Genomic DNA, 27,070 nt, shown 5'->3' with positions numbered 1-27,070 from the left:
TGATTACTGTCTATAGCCAGTGGCATTGGCCAGGAAGATGCTTAGGAGCCAAGCACACACAAGGAAAACAAACTCATGTGAGCCATATGCTTGCTATTTGGGGGAGCGCAGAATGAGTGGAAAAGTCAAATTAACTCTTTGCTATAGGCAGTAGGCTTTGGGTTGAGGGCTGTTTATACATTACTGCTATGTTTTTGTTCCAGAACTACCTGGCCCCAGGGTGCTGTTAAACCCAAGGAAGACACAGCTAGGATTGCACAGAGTGCATTTATTGGGGGACTTACTAACACAGTGTGGTCCTAAACAGCAGCAAGTACCAGTGGATTCCCACAATTTGTGTTAGAAGGAGGGGCACGTATATTAGTTAGTTTTCCATTAAGACAGCAGCAGAACAAAGAATAGTCACAACCGTATATTTATTAGAGTTGCATTGAAATTTTCTAAATTCTTTTAAAACATTTTAAGTACTGTAAGTAAGGTTAAAATTTACCTCTGATCACCATCTCATCCCTAGTTTCCTGAATAGGCCCCTGCCAAGTTATAGTATATAGTATCCTTCAATCAAGAATTTTCCCATGCTTTTACTTGCTTATCTGTGTACAGTTGTCCCTCATTATCTACTGGGGATTGGTTCCAGAACCTCTTGGTGGATACCAATATCTGCAGATGCTATATTCCATGTCTTCGTCCAAGCCTGGTTTATTTTAAGCTGATATCAAAGAGTCAGGCACCTTCCTGGTGCCAGGGTCTGATTGTCAAGTTCTACCTACCACTCTAATAGTTTTGTCAATTTATAGTGTGCAGGGAAATTGTGCAGGAAAACACTAACTAGAGTTACTCTGGGACATTCATGGTTGTTGCCACTCAAGATGCTTGTAGTCATGCCAAGCTGAATGCATACAGTTTTCCATCAGAGAGGGTTCTGGTCATCCCCAAGGCTCTGCCATGTTCCGCCTAAACTATTCTTTGAGGTGGCTTTTCTATAATCCCCCAAAGAAAGCAAGAGATTATTAATGGGGAAAGCAATATTAGGAAGTGACAGGCCTGATACCATTCCCATCCACCCCTTATATATAAATGGATACCTGCCTGTAAATTTCTGATCATCCTGAATTAACCAATGATATCATGTTGAGTATCTAGACAGGAAAGCCAAATGGTAAGAAGGTAAAATAAGAATTTAGGGAGTGAACAACATGAGTTCAAATCCTTTATTTGTCAACTGGCTTTAGGAAATTTTTTTAGTCTCTTTTACAGTCTTTTTTATTTTTTTGTATCTATAAAATGGGAGAATGATGAGATCCTATGAGAATGGTTATAAGAAATGACTATATTTAAGACCTCTGTGGTACTCTATCATTATTTTCAGTGATCCTGTATGGCCTATGGAGAGGAGTGCTGAACAGTTGGGGCCCAACCTATTCCCTTTCACCATAAAGACTGGTGGGGGGGATCCCTGTCTGTTTTATGTATCAATATTCCAAATAAGGTTCATTTTGAGAAAAGAGATTACAAGTCAAGATGTTAAAACCCACTTGAGCAGGAGGTGTCCAGAGTGCTTTCAGCTTTAAAATTCTGAGTTTTGTAGCAAATAGCTTATCCCATATCAGTTCTTATTTGCAAAATGATATTCAGCATCTATCTCAGAGAAGATAAATGGAGAGGTGTTTGTGAATATCCACACAGTATCGGAGTGCTTGTTATGCTTCTGTTTCCCATAGGAAATGCTTTTGTGACTCAGAGAAGTATAATAGAATATCCTCCCACAACAAAGCAGGGGCCATGAAATCTGTACATGAAATAATTAGACCATAGAACAAATTAAAATAAGTTACTGAGTACAGTATAAATTAAATAAGTCATTCAGGAAAATGCCATTCTCTAAATAAATGATACTATACCAGAAAGTAGTAAAAACATCAGCATTATGTCCTATAAAGAAATAATAAGCTTCCTAGAAAAATACTGTGTATGTATATATGTATATACATATATAAACATATATATATACATACATATGTGTATATGTATGTGTATGTGTATGTGTATATATATATATATATATATATATATAAAATATGCTCCAAAGTCTTAATATACCATTTACTTTTATGAATACCTTTATCTATATCAATATCTCCATGAAAGTATATTGGATGTTAGGAGTTGGGACACATAATTCTTCTCTTTATAATGTAGAGAGAGGGTAGTTCCCAGTTTTTCATTCGAATTCACCTCTGATCACCACTCTCATTCCTAGTTTCCTGAATCAGCACTTGCCAAGTTATAGTGTAAGTATAGTATCCCTCAATCTAGAATTTTCCCCAGGCTTTTACTGGCTTATCTATGTACAATTGTCGCTTATTATCTACTGGGGATTGGTTCCAGAACCCCTTGTAGATAACAAAATCTGCATATGCTCTCTTCTGTTATATAACAGGGCATAGTATTTGCATATAACCGATGGACATCCTCCTACATATTTCAGTTTATCTCTAGATTACTTATAGCACCAAGTACAAAACAAATGCTATGTAAATAGTTATTGTATTGTTTAGGGAATGACAAGGAGAAAAGTTTGTGTATGTTCAATACAGATGCAGTTTTTGATCCATGGTTGGTTGAAACTGCAGATACAGAATATATTTTCAATATGGAGGGCTTACCATATACCCGTAAATCCAACATAGAATTGCTTGTGTATATTTGTATTACAAATGGTATCAGACTATACATTTTTCATTCAGTAAGAATCTTGGAAATCTATCCATAGAATTACATATAGATCTAGCTCATTCCTTTTAACTGCTGTATAGTTATCATAGTATGAATATATCACATTTACCTATTTTCTTGATTGTGAACATTCAGATTGTTTCCCATTTTTCCTGGTACCAATAATGCAGCAATGAATATACATGAATAGCCTCTTGTGCATAAATGCAAGACTTTTGCTAGAGCAGATACAAAGGAATGAAATTGGCAGATTTAAACATTTAAAAATATTTTTTAACATGAAGATCAATCAAGTGCTTATCCTGACCTCATTACTATAATAGATGATACATTTTTTTCTTTGCATTTTATTTTTTACGGCCATGCCAATAATAAATGGACAATTCAGAGATGCAAGCATTTTGAATCATAAATGTTGCTATCAGTACATCATTATATCTAACCTCATTTGTCTTTTTGAAATGATTCATGACAAAGTAAACAGTAGCATCCAGTGATGTGCAATAGAGTTCTGCTTCCCCCTTAAGTGATTTTCTGCTACTTCAAGAAAGAACAGGCAACAGAATGTGTCAGTCGAAATGCAATTTAGGAATTGCACTTGATCTCATATTTCAGCCTAATGTTTCTGCTCTTTCATCGTAAAGATCAGCTGCATTTTATATTTTTCCAGTCCTTTAGAATAACATCCAGTTCTAGTCAGCATGTTTAATGTACTTCTCAGTGATGTTCTAGCACAATAAATTTTTGTATCTTGTGCATGTGTACATATGGTAAAAATTTCTTCAAGTTCTAGCGATGTGGGGGAGGAATATTGTGGTTGCTTTGTTAATGCAGTGTTTGTGTTGGAGCGGGTACGGCCCCGCGCTTTAACTCTCAGCACTGGGCGTAATGAGATGGCTTTGATGGTGGTGTAAAAGTCTAGTGGGATGGTCACAGCTTCACACTTCAAAGCCGAGCATATGGGGTGAATACTGGTTAGCTTTGTAGTCTTTGGGGATGGTTGGGAGACAATTCTTAACAGCTCTGTTTAATGAAGACATTGGAAAAGAAATGTTCTATCTTTAAAATAATTTTGAATTGCAAAGAGAGAAATTTTCACCACCCCCTTCCATAGACTAAACTAAGAATAATTTTTCCTAGTCTGCACTTAATTAGACAGTGTAGCATCACTGCTATACTGTATTTTCAAATGCCACTCTTTTAAAACTACTATAGCTAGATTAATCGGCCAGTTTTATTTTAGGTATGTGTATGGATTTAGGCAAAAACTTTTTAGGGCTATCTGTTTTACCATCTGAGAGATTTTTTATCACTTCTGAAAGAGAATTTTCCCCCCTTCTCATTAAAAAATACATAAATAAAAAATCAACTAAACAAAAAACTTGGCTATATTAAGAGAGCTATACTAAAACTAGAGGATGCTTAGAAGATTTCAAGTCTAGCACCCAGTTTAATTTTTAGATTTTGTGCTTTTTTTTTTCCCCTCTACTTGATTTGAGTCTGAGGTGCAAGAGGTTGGAAAATACTCTTATGTGCTTATGAAGATTTGATACTTTTTTCGAGGATCACTGGAGTTCTGTTTAAGAATAATAATGACAAACCACATATTCATGCATCAGATCAGAGGAAAGAGATTTATTCCTAGAGAAAGCGAGTGACAGACTTGAGGTTTCTTTCAAAGTTGTGCATTTTGGCTGGTATCAAGAATGTTCAAAGACTAAGCGAAGACTAAGCTTATAAATTATGTTCCTTGAGCTGCTGAATTGCAATTCTGTTTAACAGTTAAATTTCAAGTCTCTTTATACCAGTAGGACTAAAGTGCTACTGAAAGAAACAAAAGCAGAAGGAAAAAGAGTAGCATTAAATACCACTATCAATATGAAATGTGTGCTGCTGAAGTATGACAGGCAGGTACATTTAATTAAGCAAATTCTTAACTACTGTCTTCATGTCTTTTTTTTACGATTGCATATTTCAGCCACTTATGTCTGTCATCGACTTAGAAGACATTCATATTAAGAATATGAGGCTTACACTTCTCATTGGATTGAGAAATATCTCATTGCATTGATTCTTCTTTGCAAAGAGGAATATAACTGACTTTTAGTCTTTAAAGTTAGAATTAAAAGTGCTAAATATACATGTATAGAAATGTTCAAAAATCATTTTTTTTTCAGTCTGTAAGGCCAACCAATCATGAAGGTATATATATGGGGGGAGAGTATTGTCATCAAATCAGCCATTTCAAAATACAACCAGAGAAAATGGAAAGATTAGAACTACTAAGTGGTGGGAAAAACTTGTTAAAAATGGAAGAGAAACTCATAAAATTAGTCTTTTAATACCAAGCAATTTAGGAAGCTGCAGTTTTGTTTTGCATAGTTCTAGACTATCTGTTGGCATTATATTCCTTCTGAACAAGAGATTCAAAAGTATCCCCTGTCTGACAAGACCAAGTGGCTCCAGTATCCCAGGTACAAGTAGCTTTGACTGCTGCAGATCAGACCACTGAGCAGCACATCAATGGGAACACAATGGTGGAAAGTTGGTGTCATAGTTTCTAACTAGGATATGTGTACTCAGTTTTCGTTCATTACCATAATGACCTTTTATTCTCATTTCTGTCTGCTCTGGAATCAAAGGCAGTTTATTTGGTTTAACAAATGGTTAGTGAGAAATTATAGCTATTTTCTTCAGGGAGTGTGGAACTTAGAACTGGAAGCAAAATCCCACAATTAACTATGTAATATAAGCAGATTAGATGGGTTGCTATTGATAAAAATTAATAAGAGCTCTAAGATATCACATGAACTCCTAAGGGGAAGAAATGAATTCCAGTGGGATGAGAGCATAGATATGAAGTGGGGATTAGTTCTGGAATCCCTGCTTGGAAACATCTGATTCTGCTGCAGGAGGAGGTGGGATGAACAGCTTAGAGAGCTACAATCATCAGTGGATTTTCAGCAGAGGTGCACAGAACTGTTGCTTGGAATAATACCACCACTTACCTAAAGGCTGAGGAGACTGGGTTTCCCACAGACTTGACCTTGAAGTAGTTACAATTTTTATCTTCTTTAAGGAGGCAATTTGATTTGTATGATGTGGATATTTGAAATTACAAAAGGTATAATTTGTACATAGGCACATTGAGAAAACCACATGATAAAATTAAAACTAGTTGTTTTGAATATACAATGTATACCACAAATAAAATAACTTGGTAATAAACAATCATCTGAATAAATATGTTTCTTTGAAATGCAATCTGTCTAACTTTGCTTTTCAAAATTCCAAATATCTACCTGCTGTAGGCCCTCAAGGTTGAAATCATTAGGAACACAAATGTTATTTATTTCCTTGGGTGTGAAGAGTTTATTATACTGCCTAAATATCATTTTAGCCCTGGTTGTTTCTTTATGGTAAGGAGAATAATGAAATATATCATGTTCTTGCTTCATTAGAAAACAGTGAATTATGTAGAAAAGATCATGGAAGAGGGGTGTTGTTAAAATATCTGGGTATTTTTGGAAAATAGGAATATGCCAGTCTAGGTTTTCACAATTCACAGTCCAGAACAGGGGTGTACTTTGAAGAATGAAAAGGAAGCTAGTGTTTACTGATTGACTGCTGTGGATCAGGCATTGAGCTAGATGCCTTTCTGAAATCATCCAGCCTTAGTCTCTCTATCCATTCAAAGACCTGTTTCTTTTTTCTTATTTTTCATCATTTTTTCCACTCCTTTAATCTTCCTCTTTTTTTCTCCTTTGGTTTTATTAAATATTTTTAAAGCAAATTCTAAGGATCATGTTTTTTACTCCCTACATAATTCATATTCTTTGCAATATAAATATTTTCTTATATAATCACAGTATCATTATCACATTCAAGAAAATTATAATTCTTTAATACCTTCAAACACCCAGTATATAATCTAGGCAAACATCATTCTGTGGTGGGTTTACTTGATTCTGGATCTAATGTGGTTCACACATCACATTGATCGTTTTGTCTCTAAATCTCCTAATCTAAGACCAATCTCTTTCCAGTTTTTTCTCTCTCAGTTGTCCTATAAAATTTTCACATTCTAGTTCTGTCTGATTCTTTGTAGTGTATTTAAATGTTAAGTGTAATTTAATTTAATTTCATCCTTCACATTTCCTGTATATAGGTTAGCTTTAGAGACTTGATTGGTCTGAAGTTTAATATTTTGGGCAAGAATTCTTCAAAGGTAGGCTGTGTGCTTCATACTGCATCCTATCTCTAGGCTACCATGTCTGATTATATCACTTCTGGTGATGCAAACAAAAATTGCCTTTGTCTGCCATTGTAAAGTTCCTAATGGACTTTTCAGGAGATTTTTACCCACTGCTAATCTTTAGCTAAAGCAATTTGACTCTTTGGGTTTGCAAAATGCTGGTTTTCTGATTCTATCATTACTTCTATATTTATTCCTTGGGTTTTAAAAAATATTTAAATTTTTTTTCTCATCAATTTGGGCCCTCTGACTTCTTTGAAATACTATTCATACAGGAAAAGCAGGATAAACATTTATTTTATCTTTTAATTGACAAAATTCTAGATAATGTTTTAGTGCTTCAGAGGGGGCTATTTTTCTTTTCCATTTTACAGACAGAGAAGTTCACACTCAGAGATGTCAAGTCAATTGTTCAAGATCCTAATAACTATTAAGGAGCAGCAATGGTGTTCAACCCTATGGTATTCAATCCTGGCCTAAATGCATATGTTATTTCTTCTACCCCTGACCCCAATCCCCACCAGTTGCTGACAGGTAGGGGTTGCTACTGCAAATATGTCCGAGTGCTTTGCCCTTTAGAAGCCAAGCTTCAGGAATACTCCTTAGCAGATATTCTGGGCATAAACATAGACAGTACTCCAGAATTATAGCTCCAGATAAAGGTGCTGACCTGGATGGACAAAGCCGGAAAACATGTTAGAGTATTTAGTGGGAGAGACTCTGAGGCATTATATTTTATGCTTTAGGCTACTGTAGCAGCCAAAGTGTGAGTCATTCTTAAGTTTTGGTTGGAGCAGATACACGTGACCAGAAACATTTGGATAGTGGTCAGATGTTCAGATGACTTAACATTTTAATTCTCCTTATGTTCTCCCATTTCTCTTACCTCCTCCTTCCCACTGCCACTCTAGATTTGAGGAACAATTTAGCTAAGTGCTTAAACATTATTTTGTAATTCCTTAACCTCAGTTGACTGTGTCCCTGGCTTCTGTCCCCATTCCTTCCCCTAGGACCTGTGACCCTCTAGTATCTTAAGTGGTATTAAAGAAGCTCAAATGACTTAAGCTAAAATAAATTTAGGAGATTTTTTTTTGAGCTTCATGGTGTCTACAACATCATGGGCTTTCAATGCTGGAGTCTCTGCTGACTTAAAGAACATTTCCCAAGATTTTTTGTGCCTTTAGTGGTACAAAACCTTTTTTTTTTTTTTCGTGTCATGCACATTTCATTTCTTCCATCAACAAGACAGTCAACACTAGAAACAAATGGACAAATTACAAATCTTAAAATTGTAGTTGGGAAGGTTCCTGTGCTTATTGTGGAAGTACCTCCAAATAAAGAAGTCCCACTTTCCTGCTGTCCTAGGCCTGTACCCCAAGTCCCTAAGTACCTACATTTTACATTATCAGACAGAAAGATATATGCTTTTGCTATACTTGCTGCCAGTGGAAAGCCCTTGGAAATTAGCCCCTTGGAAAGATGTGATAGCTGTAAGCACAGGTCCTCTGAAGGACCTAGAAATCTAGAAACAACAGGAGAAAAATTCTTCACTGTGCATTAAGAAGATTAAGTCAGGTACAGAGAATCCAAATGTTTAAAAGAATGGTAAAGGAAGATTGAAAATGTTCTCTCTTTTGGAATAGCCTCCAATTATGTTTATGTATTAGAATTCCTTACAGAGTATCTTCCCAGAGCTATCCAATGACACTTTCAGTGATGACATTAATGATCCATATAAAGATCATGTGCCTCAGTTATTGAGCACTTGAAATGTGGCAAGTACAACTAAAAACCCCTAATTTTAAATTTTAGTTAACTTCAATTAACAAAAATTAAAATTAAATAGCATATGTAGCCAGGGGTTACCAAATTAGACAATGAAGATCTAGCTCTTGTGCTCTTAACTTTTTATATCTCCTCATAACATATACAAATTGGGACTATTGTAAAAGTGTTCAAAATTGAAAGCCCTAATTTTGTTAATTTAAGTGATACATTTTCTTTGTGAAATTAGATTTGTGGTGGGTTAGAAATTCAAGCTTCCTTGCTTAGAGGAAAACATTTATTATGGGACTAATGTAGAGGGAAAATTAATTATGCTCAAACTTTGATTTTTTAAGTTTGTATGAATTCCATGTATTAGTGGTCAGGGCTGCACGACAGTATACAACTTAATGCCACTGAAGTGTACACTGAGAAGTGGTTAAAGTGATAATTTTTTTGTTAATTTCATTTTACTACTATAGCAAAAATTAAATACTTTCTCTTATTTTATTGGGCCTGATTTTGTTAATATTTCTCATGCTATAGGCCTCGCTAAGGACCTGGTCTTGCACGTTCCTGGCTGCAGTGTGTTTCTCTTTGGTGAAGCAGACCTGCCTAAGAAGCGCAGTCTTGTTCAGAGAAGGAAGCAGCTGGGCTGGTTCACAAGGAGGGATTTCAGTGCTCTTGAGCCTGACCTGGGAGCTGCACCTGCCCGAAGATGTGGTCTAACAGGTTCTAAGTGTGGTCTTAGCTCTGTTCTGTTTTGTTTTCTATTCATGATAATAGCATCCTGAGGACCCCTTGTTTGGTCAGGCCCTTATAGTGATAGGAGAGTTACTTATAGTAGTGGCTTCTCCTTGTACCTGGTGAGGATCTTTTTTCAGTTCTGCTCCATACAAGGCACTCATAAGCTTACTAGTGAGCCTTACTGAAGCTCTTGTCAGATATTTGATGGGGCACCCAGGGAGGATATCAAAGATATATAGCAAACCCTGCAACATGACCTCTGAGACTAAGAATGGATGCAAATCTGGTGTCAGGATCCTAGAGGCCCCATCTCTTCTGACTGTGGATCTTTGTCCCCAGTGTGATGAAGATACCTCAGGAGATACAGGGAGTGCGGACTTAGGTCAAGGTTCCTTCTAGCTGGTAGGAAGATATTTCAGTACTTGGGCATCTAGCGTGGCCAAGTTGGTGCTTACAGCTGCAAGTCCGTTCTAGCGGCACCCTGGAGCAAAGCTTTTCTAGACAGTGGGATTCTAGAACAAGAGAGCAGAAATACCAGAGAGAAAGGTATTTCTTTCCCCTGGATCTTATCAACTTTTGCCTCCCTTTGACATTCTGGCCTTCACCCCCCACCTCATTCTATAGGGATTACCTTAGAAAAAGCAAAGTCCTGACCCTGTTACCTGCACTCCACTATCCTAGGGTCTTTTGAGTCTTAATTCTTTCATCTAAAACATCTTGTCTAAATGTCACAAAATAAGCCATGTTGGGTCAGATTTTGGTGGTTAGCTAATACCTTAGCAGTTACTAAAATACCAAATACCCCAGGAGCAGGAGGATGAACATAAGATACACATTTCTTATGGCACAGCTCTGCCAAAGCCTTCAGAATCATTTACACATAGACATAACCCCAGAATTCTGCTCTTAAATAAATAATATATATGATTACCTAGAGCTGTGCAATGAAATACACAGGTTTTAAAGCCAAGTTCAAATCCTGGTCTGTGTGACCTTGGAGAGTTTCTCAATCTCAAGAAAGTTTAATTCCTACATCTATAAAGTGGACATTGTATTAGTGTCTCCCTTATAATATGAGAAGTTGAAATAATGTCTGTAAAGTGCCCAACACAGTAGTACTAAAGGGTTATTTTTCTTACCCAATAAAGTGGAGATTTATAAAAATGTTGTTATAGATGTTTTTTCTTCAGTATTTTGTTAGAGAAAAAAGGAAGAAACTGATTGCTCTCTGCCAATTTGACATATTTTTCCATGATTTGTCTCACAAATGGAGATGTGTAAGTTTTATGACTAAATTTTCAGAAATCTATTTCCTGGTTTCTAATTTGAGCCTTCCTAAAGACTGAAGGGATTATACCACAAATGTAGTCAGCTCAGTGCCAGGTGAGCTGGGATTACAGTCAGTGGACAAGAGTTTGGAAGAGGTATTCTGGTGTTAGAGTACAGAACTGGTTTTAGCCTTAGGTTCAGCATACATATTAATTCTTATTTTTGTTTTGCTGTCAGAATAAGTTTTGGGAAGAATTTTAAACTGATCTGTATGTCACATCTGAGTTTAAGACCAAATGCTAATATCATCCCTATTCATATTTAATCTCCCAAGAACAGATGTGTTATATAATTGTTTAAATCAAGGTGAACATTGCTTCCAGTCTGATCTTTTGATTACCTGTGGTTGGAATAATCAGTATCTGTACTCCATCATTACCTATTTTATATTGTTTGATTTGAAATGGACAACCCAGGGGGATTTCTGATTTTTCTCTATTTTTATTCCACATGGATATCTGTGATTTACATACAGAATTTCATCAAAATCTGTAAATCTCAAGTTAAAACTTTAAGATGCCAAAATTGGCACAAAAATGTTTAAAGATGATATTTTAAAGGTAATATTTAGTACTGGTGATGATGTAGTTAGAGACACTCATTCTGCCAATGCTAGTGTAAATTGGTATAAACTTTTTGGAAGTGAGTTTGTGAAACGTACCAAGAACTCTAAAAATTGCCTCTTAGGAATTCCAGTTTTAGTGATAAATCCTAAGGAGATAATAAAAGGTATCAGTACTTAAGCATCAGTGTATTTATTGAAGCATTATTTATGAGAGCAAATTCTGGAAACAATGTAAATGTTTGTTATTTGGGAATGATTAGCTATGTCATATTCTCCAGAATTAAGTTTTGGAAGAATTTTTAGACATGGAAAATATAATCTAATATAGAGAGAATTTGTAGTTAATTGATGCAACAAATACATATTCAGTAAACTGCCAGGCATTATCATCAGTGAGCAAAATAGAATTCATATGCTCTCTAAGAACTTAGTAGTTGGGGGAGGAATAAGGAGACAGACAGAAAATAAACAGCTTAATAAATAAATGAATTGTATAGTTTTTTAAAAAATAATAAGTGCTAAAGCCAAAAGAAAGAAGGAAGGAAAAAAAAAGGAACAGAACAAGGGCGTTACAAATTCTTCGGTGAGAAAAATTATGATTTTAAATTGTGTGATCCAATTTAGGCCTCAGTGTACAATCAGTATATGGAACACAGACTGGAAGGAGTGAGGCCAATAGCCCACATTGGAGATGTGAGGAGAGTTAGGCAGAGGGAATAGCCCGTGTCAAGGCCAAAGCATAAAAAAAATGGTATAAATAGTATGATCTCAGTATTGTAAAATACATATGTTTATGTATTTAATTTATATCACATATACACTAGAAAAACATTTTTAAATTTCTAAACTTTCCAGCTTATTTTCATAACATATTTAAATCAATCTTCTGATTATTGCCATCATTTTCCTTGAAGGATAATTATTAAGGCTTATCAGTGGTTAATTTTATACAAGCTACATTTCAATGCATTTATCCAGATTAGATTTGAATATAATTAGTGATAAGAAGGGAAAAGTAACAGAAATCTTTTCCCAGATGTCTTTTTTCACCAAGATATGCTGACCAAAAGTAAAAATATTAGTTTGCAGAAGAAACGTGAATATTATGAATTGACCATCGTTCAGCCCTTTTTTAAGAGGCTCAGGGAGGGTGCTAATAGCAGAAAAATAAAATGCTCTGAGAAGGAGTAATTCATTTCTAATATTCCACCAAAACATATAGTCATTGGAATTTAAGACTCTCAGCCAAAATCTTAGGTTACCTTAATTGCACATATTCTTTCTTAGAAACATTTTATCTAGAAAGGAGTAAATTGTTTTCATCTTTTGAAGTAATAGCCATTGAAATAGAATTTATAACTCTTGTTTCAGTAGGGTAGAAGTGTTATTCATTCAAATTTTTCAATGAATTTCATTGCCAGTAATAGCATTTTTCCCCTTATTTTTTAAAATTTAATGGCTTTATATCTATTTTTCTAACCTTTTTTTGTTATATCAGTGTTTTCCAACATATTTTTCCATTCCACTCACCAAAACAGAAGAATCTTAACATATTGTTTTTGTCTTTTTTATTTTCCTGAAAAAATTTAATAGATATGACTAATGCTAACAACTGAACACAATTTGTCAACATGCCAGTGACAGTACCCAAGAGGAAGCAGAATCTATAAGGATACAGGATTCTGTTTTGAAGTTCCTGAAGAGAAAAAAAAGTGAGCTCAGAGATGGTTAACACCCTTAGTTAGTGCCAAACACACAAAATCTTTTCAGCCAAATTCCTTCTAGAAGTTTGTAGTTGGCCAGCTCATGGGGAACATAAATAAGGGCAAAGTAGTAATAGTTGATACTTTTAGGTCTATAAATAAATACTTTATACATACATATTTAGAAAGCCTAAGCACTTATGGGATAATTTAAACATTGCTGTCTGATATATTGTATGAATGGCCTGGATTGGCATCACTGTTTAGAAATACAGGGAAAATTCTTTGAACTGTAGTTTTGTCCGATGCCTCAGGAATCATAGAGGGAGGTAACTGGTACATCTTGGAACCAGGAGTTTCTGTTAGTTATTTAAATGGCTTACTGAGAAGCTTCCCTTGCTTACTTCTTTCTGCTATAAATAATAAATGCATCATCAGGCACTTTCCTGGACATTGAAAAATCCAATTTGCACCACACCAAACATTCTCCTGGTCTTTGAAAATAATTCTTAATTTTAAAATAAGTCTAATTTTAAGAAGACTATTTTTATTATTTTTTGAATTTTTTTTTTTTTTTTTACCAGAAATCTGTTTGGGATAATGGAAATGAAGGTCTCAGTATGCAACTAAGTGTTTAGTCTACAATGGACACATGATGACTTAGATTTTGCGTGAATTCCAAAAGGGCATTGTCATACAAAAAACTGGGGAGCAGGCAGGTCACCTGGGGGTCCCCTCATCTGGTCTGGCTTCATTATATGACGTTAATGTGTACCCAGTTCTGTAAAAAACTTTTCTGAATTATTGTGACTCTGAAAGATTTAAGGTCTAAAAATTGAGGTTTATAGCTCCTCCTGGAGCAGGAATACATCGTAGTCATTTGCAGGACAGCTGAGCAGGGACAGTGTCCTGTCAAGGTGGAACTTGAATTCAGATCCACCGGGAGCTCTTCCCATCCCTGTACTGCACTGTTCTCTCTTAGCTTTCCTTTCTGTTGGTTCAGCTACATGGATGACTGTCCTGCATTCTTCCCGCTATGGGGGCATTGGACTTAGCAATTATGTTTGTTTTATGGCTTTAGTCATCAAATGTCCAGTTTCAGCTGTGGTTTTTCTTTAGTGCATGTTCTAAAAAAAATTTAAAGTCCCAATATGTAATGATAACTAATTCCTTTGGTGTAATAACTGTTTATATTTTTGAGCCTGAGGTCCAAGTCCAATGTCTTGTTCTGCTTGTTACTCTAAAGTGAATACCACATTTAGGCAAGAGTTTTACCTTATTTTAACCTTCCTCATGTTTTATACCCAGCAACCTGCCAACAGGTTTTCAGGAAAAAAAGCAATTAATGAGGGAGTTGAATTGGTCAAAGAGAATCTATTTACTCAAACTGTGATATAATCTACAAATTATAATCTATAATCTCTTTTCAGGTACAAAAATTGTCAAATATTTGTACCTATAACATTACCTCCTCTTGTGCATGAGTTAATACTAGCCACCAAAGAGGGGCTTGATATAATAAATAGGACTTCTGAAGATATTCGTGAGCAACTTCTGACCTCCTAAACTGAAATTCATTTCTATGGAGTGAAATACATAGAATTTTTTCACCTTTGATTGATTGAGAATGATAAGTGTCTGGAACTATTTTTGAGAATAATTTTGATCTTAAGGGGAAAAAATACATGTATTTCTTCTGAGTGCTGCTTTTTCATTTTTTTGAGTGGGCTCCTTGCTATTGTTTTGTCTGAATACAGTTTTTTATTTGTGTTATTCCAGACGTGGTCCTACCACAAGCATCTTTAAACCAGACATTAATAGCATAGTTCACAGTCATTACTGTCAGTGCTCAAACACAAATATTGCATTTGTGTTTGCAAAAGCTACACATCAGATGTTAATTAAGTGCATTTGAGTTTTTTTTTTCCCTGCTTAAACAATCTGGCACAAAGGGTTTATGTCTATATCAGTTCACCATAAGGTCTCCACAATATCTGAATCACCAGCCATACAGTATATGATAAATACAGTGTTTCCACACCAGAAAATAACAGAATTGTCAGGAGAACATCAGGCCTGTTATATTTCTCTGTGAAATAATAGCAACTGAATCTCAGTTTCTTTTTCTTTTTGATTAAAAAAAAAGTATTTAACTAGGAATAAACACCAATATTTAGAATGATAAATTTTTCATTAAAGAACACATGGAAAGTGAAACCATACCAGAGATTCTTTTCCTTGTTTTAGCTTGCTTCAGGGCGTTGTGACAGTTGCATTGGAATAAAATTGGAATTTTAGCCTTGCAGTGAGGGGATTCATGCTGCCACCAGAGCAGCCGAGTGCCAATCTGCAGGAGGCAGGAGAGGAGCGAAACCGCAAACTGAGAAACAAACTTTCACATCAGGTTTCTAATTTTAGAGCAAAAAATGGAATTACTTTAATTATATGACATTTAACTAGAAATACGATTTGCTGGGATTAATTATCTCTCTCATTTAAAATACCTTCTTAGTAGGTTTAAATTAACATAAAAAAATCAAATTTAGCATTTAAATAAGGTCAATGGGACTGCTGGATTTAAATGCAGAATTTGATTCGGTATAATTGGATCACCATATTGGTTTTGACTTGGAAAGATTAAGTGGAGGAAATTGGAAAAGCATGAATTTGGGCAGAAAGAGACATTTTCTTTTCTTTCTTTCTTCCTCTGCCTCCTCCCTCCTGAGGAAAAAAAATGGGTCATGGCCTCATAACCCCTTGGAGAGAAAACTGCCACCCTGATTAGGTCAATATCTCAGATTCACTAACTGTCTCTGTTCACTGCCTGAGTGAGATATAGCAATAAAACCAAATAAAATTCTTATGTAGATGAGGTTTGATAGAATTTAAAATATACATATCAAGAGCATATGTGAAAAAAATGACTATGTTATTTGTTTGCCTCTAAATTATTTCTGATGTTTCATTTTATTTCTCTAAGAAATAATGAAGTTTACACTGTTTAAAGAATTTTAAAAATAGAGTTTATTTTATTCAGGTAAATCAGGTTAGGGCACTGTACACATGCATTCTTTATGGAACCTTTGTGCTTACCTCTTAACATCTAAACTTGTTCTATCTTTAATGATATATCTTGAGCAGTGAGTTCACCTTATTATCAGGGATGATCACTTTGGAAATTCTACTAAAAAGGGGACAGTTACTAGTCATATAGTGGTTAAAAAAAATGCCTTGGAATTTTCAGGGTGGATACAGGAAGAATACCATGTCTGTAGAGATGTAATGGCCCACAGAAGTATGGAATGAGGCTATTGGGTCTGTCTGAAGGAATATTTTTTGAAAGTGACCTGCTTCCCAAAGTTGACAAGCCACATGTGAATTTCTCAATGTTGGTTTGGCCTATCAAAGCTATGGAATAGCAAAGTACAATAAACTAGGGATATATTTTGAATATGTATGCTTTGTGTATATACTTTTAAAAAAATATTTATTTTTTAGTTTTAGGTGGACACAATATCTTTATTTTATTTTTATGTGGTGCTGAGAATCGAACCCAGTGCCTCACGCATGCTAGGCGAGTGCACTACCACTTGAGCCACATCTCCAGCCCCTCATGTATATACTTTTCTGTATATACTTTTCCTGTGTATATACTCTTCAGCAGCACCTGTTTGTTAGAACTGTGGTAAAAATGTCTTCCTGAGTCAGAAGAAGGTGAGGTGTGTGTAACAGATCTTAGGAAATGGCACTATTTATAACATTACCTATTGAGAGGTAGAGGAAAGAAAAACAATGTTTGGATGTTTTCTATTAATGAGTAGCATCAACAAAAAATTCTAGTTGTACTCTGTGAAATGTTAAAAGATACTTAGAGTAAATGATTGATGTATGAGATTGTAAGAGAAAGATGTATTGACTGTTAGGAAATTTAATTTTTATGAAATTAGCATTATGGGGAAATACTGTAATCTGATTCATTCCTGAAGAATTCCCAGTAGAAAGAAGCCCAGCCTTGGGAGTCGAAATGTTTCATTATGTACATGTGTGGGAAAAAGATGAGTGTGCTGATTTTCTGAAAAATGTCTATTAGTATGAAGCAGCGAGGCTAGGCAACAAAGCCCCCAAACCACCAGGGTCTAGGGGAGAGTGAATACAGAAAGCACTTCTCTGATGGATATTGAAATAATAAGCAATAAGTTTGAAAGTAGCAAGAAAAAGCAATATCAGTAAAATAATGTTGAAATAGTAGCTAAGGAATTGTCATATGCTGAAGATGAGGTCAGCTTTTTATCCCCATCAATCCGTAGTCAACGTTGCTTTTAGAAATGTAAGGTTCCCCCAAATTGAGGAAACTGCAAACCTAAGCTTTTTATACCAATGCTAATTTAACCAAGTTGTCCATCTTATAATGTAAACTATAATTAGAGGAGAGCTATTTATGTAATGTGAGCTACACCATCCCTGAGGCAGGGAAAAGCAGTGCATTTGCCCCTGAGCTCTAGAGTAACAGGGCTTTGGCTGGCAGTGACAGCCCCAGTCTCTTAAGAAGCTGGGGATGGAAGAAAGAGTTGCCTGCAACAGTTTGTGCAAAAGGGCATGAGCATGTCTTTGGCACTCTAAACCCTTCCAAACTCACATCATCTGAGACACCAGAGTCCATTTGCCCTTCCCAATCCTGAGGCCATTAGTTGCTTCTCAGTTGTCTCTTTTCCTAATCAAGATTTGGTGTGGAGGTTCATTTTAATCCATGATGGCAGGCATTTGGGAAGAAAGTGGCACGTTACAGAGGTATGGTTTACTGCTGTCTCTGAGATCCATAGGAGTGACACTGAGTTCCAATCTCTGGAGATGAGTGAAAGCCAAGGCCTGATATAGCTGATGATACTGAATTCATAACTGTGCTTTCTGTTCTCTGTTGTTATTTTAGAAAGCCTGGACTCTTTTTACTTCTTCTGGAATTAAACATCCCTCTGCTACTTTAGAGTAGATAAAATTTTCTGCTTGTAGCTCAAATGCCTATTATTTCAAAAAAGACTTTTGGAAAATCCTGGAGTTTAAAATGAGGAATATTTGTATTCTTTTAAAATGAAACCAAGTAAAGTACACTCCTTTGATTAAAATTGACTGAAGAATTGAATCTTTGAGGTGAGACCTTTGTTCTGCTCTATTAAGATGCTTTTCTAATGATTTAGGTATTGGTGCCAGCCCATACGTGATGAACTGCAATGTTACTATAGATTCTCAAGACTTGTCTGTGGGAAGAGAGATTGCTCATGCCATTCGAGGCTCCAGTGCACATGGATTGAAGGGTGTCCAAGCAATGGCTTTTCCCCATGAAGGGAAAATTGAGATAGCTTGCAACGTAGAGAGTTTTGAAAACCAAGAAACTACAGACACCTCAGAAGGCTCTCAATATGTGACTTATAGTGTTCTTGGGGACCGTTTTTCTTATGTGTCTCCACATTACATAGAAGCTCAAGTTAAAAAGTTGGCAAGTAATCAGGGAATTGGTACCATAGGAAGAGCACTAGTTGGATTTACACCCCTGGAGTGCAAGAACTGTGCTGAATACGCTATAAAGGAAAATATTGGGGAATTCTGGAAGATTCGGGAAGGTGTTTTCATGTGATCAATCTAAGGCTTCACTGAAATTTCTTAAAGAAAAGTATCAATCATTGCAAAATTTACTTTTGATCAATGAAGGTCAGAGGAAGATACAAAGAACTTGGTTGCATCTGCGAATTGAAAAATTGGAAGCATTATTTCCTCAACAACAATAACAAATGCTTGTAGATCATCCATAATCACCTGTGATGTTTCTAGTCATCATCAAAACTTTGTGAGTACAACTGTGTCAAGTACGATGCCATTTTGAATAACCTGAGTAAGGTGGCCATAGTTGCTGAGCCACCTTTATGAAACAACAACAACAACAAAAATAGACTCAATTTGGTTTTCCTGAACAATTTGTTTTACAATTGCTGGGACTGAACCCAGGGCTTTGTGCATGCTAGGCAAGTGCCCTACCCTCCCAGCCTGATTTTCCTGAATTCTGTATTCCCAAGTTCTGTACTCAACTCTTTTTTTTTTTTTTTTTTTGAGTAATCAATTTTTTTAAATGTGCATTTATGAAAATCAAGTACTAAGTGATTAAAAAGTGGAGCGATTATAAAATAAAATCTTTCTTTCAAAGCATGATTGTCCTTTCTGGCCTTGCTACATTTAGAACAACCCATTGTTCATCCCAGAGATAACTCCATAAGCCAGATTTATCCAGGTTTTTATTGTTTATGTAGGGAGAGAGCATGGTGGTGTTGGGCATAACTTCAAGGAAGTGTTTATTGTTTTTGTAATTTAAATGGAAAGTCTAAAGGTTTAGAAATTGAGTACTTTTAAACAGAAAGAAAGATACTAGTGGAAGAAATTTTATTTGAAACAAACTAAAACATGTTATTTTGTGAAGTAAAAGAAGCTACTTGTTGATTCCAACAGTTTTACATAAATCCTTAGTATTTGAAACATTTTAGTATAAATGCTCTATTCTTAAATCTCAGAGAAATTAATTTTTCTACTAATTCTCTTTAGCAAAACTAATAATGAACTTCTCTAAAAAGAGCACAACATACAAGTCTATTTTAAGGGATTAAAAAGAGGTCAAACTCAAATGTTTTATAGGATCTGATGATCTAATATTTTTTAACTTACATTTGAGTCTGATTTCATTTACCCTGTTACAGAATTGTGATTTTGTGAGTATCTTCTTTTCTATACAATTACAACACAGATAAAAATGATGGACTAGGTGTATTTTTCATATTTAAGGAATATTAGTTGCTCTGGTGCAGAAGGAAAATGCTGTCCATTGAGATCTGATGGGTCATGACAGAGAAATGATAAGCCCTCATTCCTCCTTGCTTTGACAGAAGCCACGTGACCCAGCAGAACGAGCACTGAACAATGGAATGGGTTGGTGGGCTTGGTTCTGGTCCTTATTCTTATCCCCTACATAGCCACAGTTTCATTATTTATTAAACAGGGAAACTAATTTCTGCACTAAGAGCTGTGTTGGGGGCAATAAACATTTGTAAACTATAACATAAAAATGAAACTTATTAGTAGTAGTCTTTGCTAATACATTCTAGAACTTTTCTTCAGTTTGGGGGCATCTGTATTGAATGGCAGAGAGGGGATAAAAGCATAAGATGCCATTGATTCTTTTGGGGTTGTAAGAGAGGTGGATTAATTTTCCATTTACCAAGGTTAAGCTCTCCAGGTTCTTTTCTCTGTGTTCCAGACTGCTGGCTTTGGTTGAGACCTATGTGTAGCCACACATTTATTTACTAGATATAGTGTTTCAGTTTTAAAAGATGAAAAATCTTTCGAGATGGATGGTGGTAGTGATTGCACAACAATATGGATATACTTACACTGAATTACATATTTAAGAATGATCAAAATGATAAAATTTATATTATATATAATTATCATAGTTAAAAAAGAAAAAAAAGCATGTATTTCAAAAAAGTTAAGAAAAACAAAAGACAAACATCTGATAAGGTAATTTCACTGAATCCACAGTTTCTAAATAAAAAGTAGTCAATTTCTAATATTCATTAATGTATACAAATATATGAGCACTGTTTTCTCTTTTGAATCTATTATGATGGATTCCGCTGTTAACTTACGAAATTTGGTTTAAAATTGGGTTTTAGTTTAAAATAGAGTTGATAAAATTTGGCCTTTGATCCAACTACTTAAAAACAATAGTTTACTCTTTTATTATAATTTTCAAATCCAGCACAATCACACTTCTTGTCTCATTCATCTTCTGATTCCCCATCCTTCCATCATGGTACTCCAGGAAGTCTGAACCAGCTGTAGATTGCTGAGGTTTTCCCATGGATGGACATGGCATCATCAGCTCTTGCTGTGCATGAACTGGCAGAATTAGCTGGGCGGGATCTGCGGTAACCAGGAAGGATTATCCCATCAGATTAAGGAAACCTGACCAAGTGAGCAAACCTCTACCCTGACTCATGTCAACCTTACCTCAGATTGGCCTCTTTGGAAACAAACCAGATTTGTACACATGTTTCTTCAGTACTTTTAAAAATTAATTTTGCCACAGAGTGGACATTGTATGGTGTGTGGCTTCACAGCTGGTTTCACCTCTAGCTCTGCCAGCTGACTTTGCCCATGACTTGTGCCAGTTGTGGATAGGCCCACATCCATGTGGACAAATAAAATTTATCTTGAATCAACTCTTCAGTGTTTTTGTTCTACCCAACTTTAAACTTTAGCTTTGAATTTTTTTTTTTTTTTAAAGAAGGAGAAAGAAAGCAAGAAGCTAGACTATGAGGGGGATAAGGTTTGTTTGCGTGTGTGTGGGTGGGTGGGGGGGTGTCATTTGTTTTCAACCTAAATTTGGCTTGTCTCATGATAAATTAAAATATTTCAACAAAAGGCCAGGGTGAGGGGTAAGTAAAATATAACTGTGAAATAAAACAAAATGGGGGGTAATATTTTCATTCCCTGACATAATGAAAAGCCTTGCTCTGTAATTGGTTTGTACTGTCTTGGAAGTGGCGTCCGTGGTCAACAAAGGACCACTCTATGAGAGATCTGCAAGGAATTTATCATTCCCTCTGGCTGAGCCAAAGCAGGCTTGATAGACAGTTTTGTTTCATATAAATATTCTCATGTTACTGTTTACTCTGTGGGAATATGAGGATCTCACTGACAGGGTACGTGCTCCACTGCCTTGCTTTTAAAGGCATTTATTTGACTCTGTTGTTTGTACTTGCCCAGAGACTTCAGAGAATGGCCCAGGAACTTGTTTGATAAGCATCCAGACCATGCTCCCAGAGTATGTTGTGCTTGGGGGTTAGAAAAGCTTATTGTTTTAAGCAAGCTGCACATGGCTTCCAAGGAGCCCATTTTTTGTAGGTAAGAACAATTAGGACATAACAGCAATCTCTTAGAATGCTTCTTGAAAATGTAAGCAAATGTCCCAGTGAGCATGGCTGGGGTGGAACTCAGACTGTCTTTGGATTATTCTGCCAACTTTCTTTGTCCCTAGTTGTAATGTTTTGAGACAAATCAGCTTAGTATAAGTTAAGATGTGAGAAACAGACCTAAACACGGGACAGATTTCTCTTTCTGCAATTTTCGTGTGTATGTTCAACCTATTGTCTCTCGGCTCTGCACCCACTCTTCCATACTCGGCTTTCTGATGCTGGCACTCTGCAAACCACATTTTTTCTTAGCCAACTAGTTTTCTGCTCGGCTCTTATATGTGGGGTGCCAGACAGGGAAGGCTGCAGGCTGGAGAAGGGAAGGGGGCTTGCTTTTTGCTGTTACTGTCTCTTTATGACAGCCCCAACTCAGCAGTAGTTCTTCACCCTGATGGTAGCTCTTGGTTCCAGGCTCCAACTTTTTTTTTTGTTTTTTTTCTGACACTTTCAGAATTGGCTTCGTCATGATCCTCAGAAACCCCAGCATGAGCTGAGCAGTGCCTCAGAGGCCTGAGCCCTAGGTCTGGAAGGCCTCTTCACTGAGCCTCCTGGACTCTGAGAAACCAGCCTCTGTTTCTTCAGCTGTAGTGGGTAGTTCTTGCTGCAGCTATTTTACAATGTCATGGTCCTTTTGTTTTTTTAGTTTTCCAGCAGCTGCTGAGCAGTTTTTACGTTATTTCTTTTGAAGTACTAGATGTGGTTTCTGTTTTATTTTGACTGAGCCCATAGTGGGTCCTGTAGAAACAAACCAATCAACTGAACAACAGAGAGCAGGGAGAAGAAGGCAGAACATTTGCTCAATGAACATTGTTCCCAGTGGAACTACAGCATCACCATTGATGGTTACTCTCCTTTTCTTCTCATTAGCACTTTATTCTCTTATCTGTTTTAATTTTGTCAAATTCTGTGTTCCCTGTGACATTCTTACTATTTCAACTAGTAGAGAGCTGAGTGTTGACTTGAAGTAAGGGTGGGACACATCGTGATACCCATTTGATGGTTCTTTTTTAAAAAACTTTAATTAATTAATATTTATATTTTAATTTTTATTGGCATATTATAATCACACATGATATATATTTATTGTTAGATAGTCATACATGCATGCACACAATAGAACAGTTTAATTTGGTCAGTTTCATTTCCCAGCACCTCCTTTCGGATAGAGTTTTCCAATGAGTGTTTTTCATGTAGGAGTTTATTCTAGCATTCAAAATGAAGACTAATGTAACTGTGCATTTAAAAATTGTCTTTTAAATCCCTGTAATTGTTACTTGTCTTTCCTTTTTAGTCTTCTTCATCTGTCAGGTATCTATCTGATTCCTTTTAGCTGTGGGAAGCCCCCAGCCAAATACCTTGCCCAGCCTTTCTGCATATCATCCTCTCAGCTTTTACTAAGCAAACCCCAAATCCCATCTGCAGCCAGTTTTTTGTTTCCTAACTCTTTAAGTACCTGTATTTCCCTGAGGAAAGACTAACTGCTTTGAAAAAAGTAATAATTGAAAATGATGTACTTTAACAGTAACCCATTGTTACAAAACTGTCATTTCTGGTGCATGTAATGGATTTTTGGTAATTGATAAATATTACTATGTTTCTCCAAAAATTATGTTTAGTACTTCATCTTCCTTCATGGTGTCCACTCCAATATTTTGCAAGGATAAAAGGAAGATAAAATGGTACCAAAAATTCTTGAGTGAATCCTTTAGATATCACTGTTTGTATCTGTCTTTAATTGAGTACCAACTAATCATCAGGAACTATTACCTGATTTTTCTTAACCCTCTGGTGTAAGTGACTAAAAAGTAATGCAATTTTCCAAGTTCTTTTAGCCTACTGGGCCAACCAGGAGACCCCTCCTACCATATTTCGTATCCTATAAGGTTCTACCACTGCCTTAACCCTAACTAATGCTCTTAGACCCATGTCCTCAATACTCCAGGGCTCTTCGAGGCCTGAGCATCTTTTATCTCTAGTTTTTTGTAATCCAGTTAAAAATTGTACTTTTGACTGATTTACCTACCCCTCTTATAGGAGACCCCACCTCAGGATCCCAGGACTTCTTCCAGACCTCAGATCTCCCACCCCCTTAATACTTTAGTATTCTTTCCTCATTTAAAATTTCTTCATACCCTATTTGAATCAAATGTATGATATGTCAAGATCAATTTGTATTATCTTGAGCAACTAATAAAAAATAAATAAAATGCAATATCTCATTAAAGCATATAAAAAAATGAATAAAAATAAAATTTCTTCCAGATCTGTCTTTTCCATAATTATTAACTACTGATTTGTTGCCCATTTATTTCATTCTTCTCATACCTAGAAAACCTGTCAGCATCTAGTTTTATAGCTTTCTCCCTGGATTAGTTTTGTAGTGCTTCCTCAGGATTGTGCACTCTGCAATGCTAGACACAATCCTGTCTCACCAAGTGGGGAGGTGAAAGATGCAACCCATGCCCTCAGGTCTCTCCCAGCTGAATTTCCCTGAGTTGAGCCATAAACTTGCTTTAACTAATTGAGAGATTCCTGGAATCGCTCCCACTATCCTTAAAGGGCCAAGTCAACCACAGGATTAGAGTGGTCCCCATTAGTATTTAAATCAGGGAGGAAAATTGCCTCCAAGTGGGGCCCACACTGCAGCTAAGACCAGAATGGATTTGGATTATGCAGCCAATACCCCAGAAGTGGCTGCAACTGAAGACACTTGGTCATATCTTTTACTTCGAATTCTCATCCCCACATTTTATGCAGTTATGGTTTTGGGCTTTGACATCGAGGCATGGCAGGGTTGTATTTATCTTCTCTTGTTTGTTTTGCTGGCTGGGCTGTAAAGTCACTGATGATAAAATGTCATCACCAGGTGTTTATTGAACATTTATTATATTTCCACAGGAGCAGATTTACTATTATGCTAATGACTTGTAAACTGTAGATACCCTCATTTGTATAAAGACTTTGTAAGACCTGGATAATGTGTTTATAGACCTCAGTAATACGCTCACATAATTATATGGTTTCGTTAAATTTGCAAAAGAAAGATATTTTAGGTACAATTTATTTAAACTGTTATCTCTTTCACCTCTGTCTCATTATATTTTGTTTCATGACAGGTGGTATTGGAGCAGTCAGGGTCCTTGCAGCCTGTGCAGTAGCACTGTCCTGGGCTTGGTTGAATGTACTGTCATTACTGTCATGAAATTCCGGGTAATTTGAAAGGGGACTCACATTTTCATTTTGCACTGGGCCCCACAAGTTATGTAGCTGGTTCAGGGAGTGGCTATGGACATTTTTGGACTTAGATAAAGGAGAAGTTGAGTTGAGGATAATTAGGTTTTAGTGGGATATATTTATGTGGTTCATAGTCACTTCCATGTGTACTTAAATACTTGCCAGCTCTTCCAGTATAAGAATGGCTTCCAGAAATACTACTTTCACCCTCAGTGATGGCTCACTCAGTGCTGTGATGCACACAGCAGAACTGGAGGGGTATGACAAATCAGTGTGTCCTCTGGTGCCCAGCACGAGAAGTATGTAAGAAGTAAAGGAGACGCAAGATTAAAGAGGTATGGAGCCAGGAACTAGTTTGTGGGAAATCTTTCCAGTTTTAGAAGCATAAAATTATAAGCAAAGGTTGGAGTTCTTAGTAATCTCCCTTCAAAACAGAAGCTCTGGGCTGCAGGAATAAGTGTGTTGTTGTAGTACATACAATTATAAATACAAGGAATTGTTTCTTTTCTCATGATAATTATATGAAATAGAATTTCTGGGTTTTTTTGCAAACAAATCTCTAGTGCAACTACAAAGAATTAGTGTATTTGGGTGGGAAGTTGCATACCAGGAAAGTTATATCTCAAATATTAATGGTTAAAAATAGGTATCTAGGGGGCTGAGGTTGTGGCTCAGTGGTAAAGTGCTCGCCTAGCACACGTGAGGCACTGGGTTCAAACCTCAGCACCACATACAAATGAAATAAAGTTATTATGTCCATCTACAACTAAAAAATAAATATTAAAAAAATAGGTATCTATCAACCATTCTAGAAGAAAGTATGCATGAGCTTTCTCTTTAATCACCAATTCAAATGACAAACCATTATCTTTTGAATAGGTGATTAAAAAGTTTCAGTCTCAGAATTAACACCCACCCAGGAGTGTTAGGGCCATACAATTGATAAGGCAAAAGATGGCATTTCTACATTCACACTTTCATGTGGCTTGGCTGGTTCCCATTCCAGGTACCATATACCCATAGGGAGGGGACATTCATGTCATAAACTTATTTGTTTCATAGTTTTGTATTTTCATCTTAAAATGGGGGAACACCTGCATTCAATTTTCCCTGGAATGTACAACTGAATTCTCTTATACTCCTCATTTCAGATGAGGTTTTCTGGATGACACCATCTGGGAAATGTCACTTTGATTAAAGTAAATATTCAGCATAGTTAACACTGGGAGCCTATTTGAATTTCCCTAAGTAGCCACATCTTACAGAAGCAGAAGGCAGTCAGCTCTTTGGGTTGGGAGAACTTGAGAGTGATGCATTCCACGGTTTGGTGTTAGTCGGATGGCAGTGTGTGGCCAACTGAGCTCTGAACGGGTTTGTGTATTTTCCTTTTCTTACCATTGGACTATTTTTTTCTTCTCCAGTTTATTTTGACACTAACAAGAAAATATATAAAAATAAAAAACTCAGCTTTATGATTGCCAAGTTTTTCTTTCAAACTTTAAAAAAGAAACCAGTTGTTGAAAAATATGATGAATGGTGTCCTTTGTTTTATTTTCAGTGTAGCACACGAGGGCACTGCCACTGGATGGAGGCCAAATCCCCCAGGCAGGCGAGGCAATGTTGGACCAAAAGTGGGTTCAGTGATTTTGGAGGTTGGCTTCTCAGGATTTCCTCTCAGCTGTTGCAAATCTCTCTTCCCTTTCCACAGGGTTCCCTCACAGGC

General features: G+C 36.2%; 1 protein-coding gene across 6 annotated transcripts in view; it reads left to right on the top strand.

Moving 5' to 3' along the window:
- The window catches only part of Ftcdnl1 (formiminotransferase cyclodeaminase N-terminal like), a 34,829-nt gene extending 15,543 nt beyond the window's left edge, over positions 1-19,286 (top strand). For 5 of the 6 annotated variants that reach the window (XM_026399320.2, XM_026399315.2, XM_026399317.2 and 2 more), the window contains 2 exons: positions 9,302-9,487; positions 18,292-19,286. In XM_026399320.2, coding sequence (XP_026255105.1) covers positions 9,302-9,487; positions 18,292-18,728 — 623 coding nt within the window. In that variant the 3' untranslated portion in view covers positions 18,729-19,286. The remainder of the gene's footprint in view (positions 1-9,301; positions 9,488-18,291) is intronic. The other variant, XM_026399321.2, reaches the window with a different exon arrangement.
- Positions 19,287-27,070: the final 7,784 nt, after the last annotated feature.

The sequence above is a fragment of the Urocitellus parryii genome, chromosome 1, assembly GCF_045843805.1.
Source record: "Urocitellus parryii isolate mUroPar1 chromosome 1, mUroPar1.hap1, whole genome shotgun sequence".
Lineage (NCBI taxonomy): Eukaryota > Metazoa > Chordata > Mammalia > Rodentia > Sciuridae > Urocitellus > Urocitellus parryii.
Note: the sequence above shows the minus strand (reverse complement) of the source record. Positions and strands in the feature narration are given on the sequence as shown.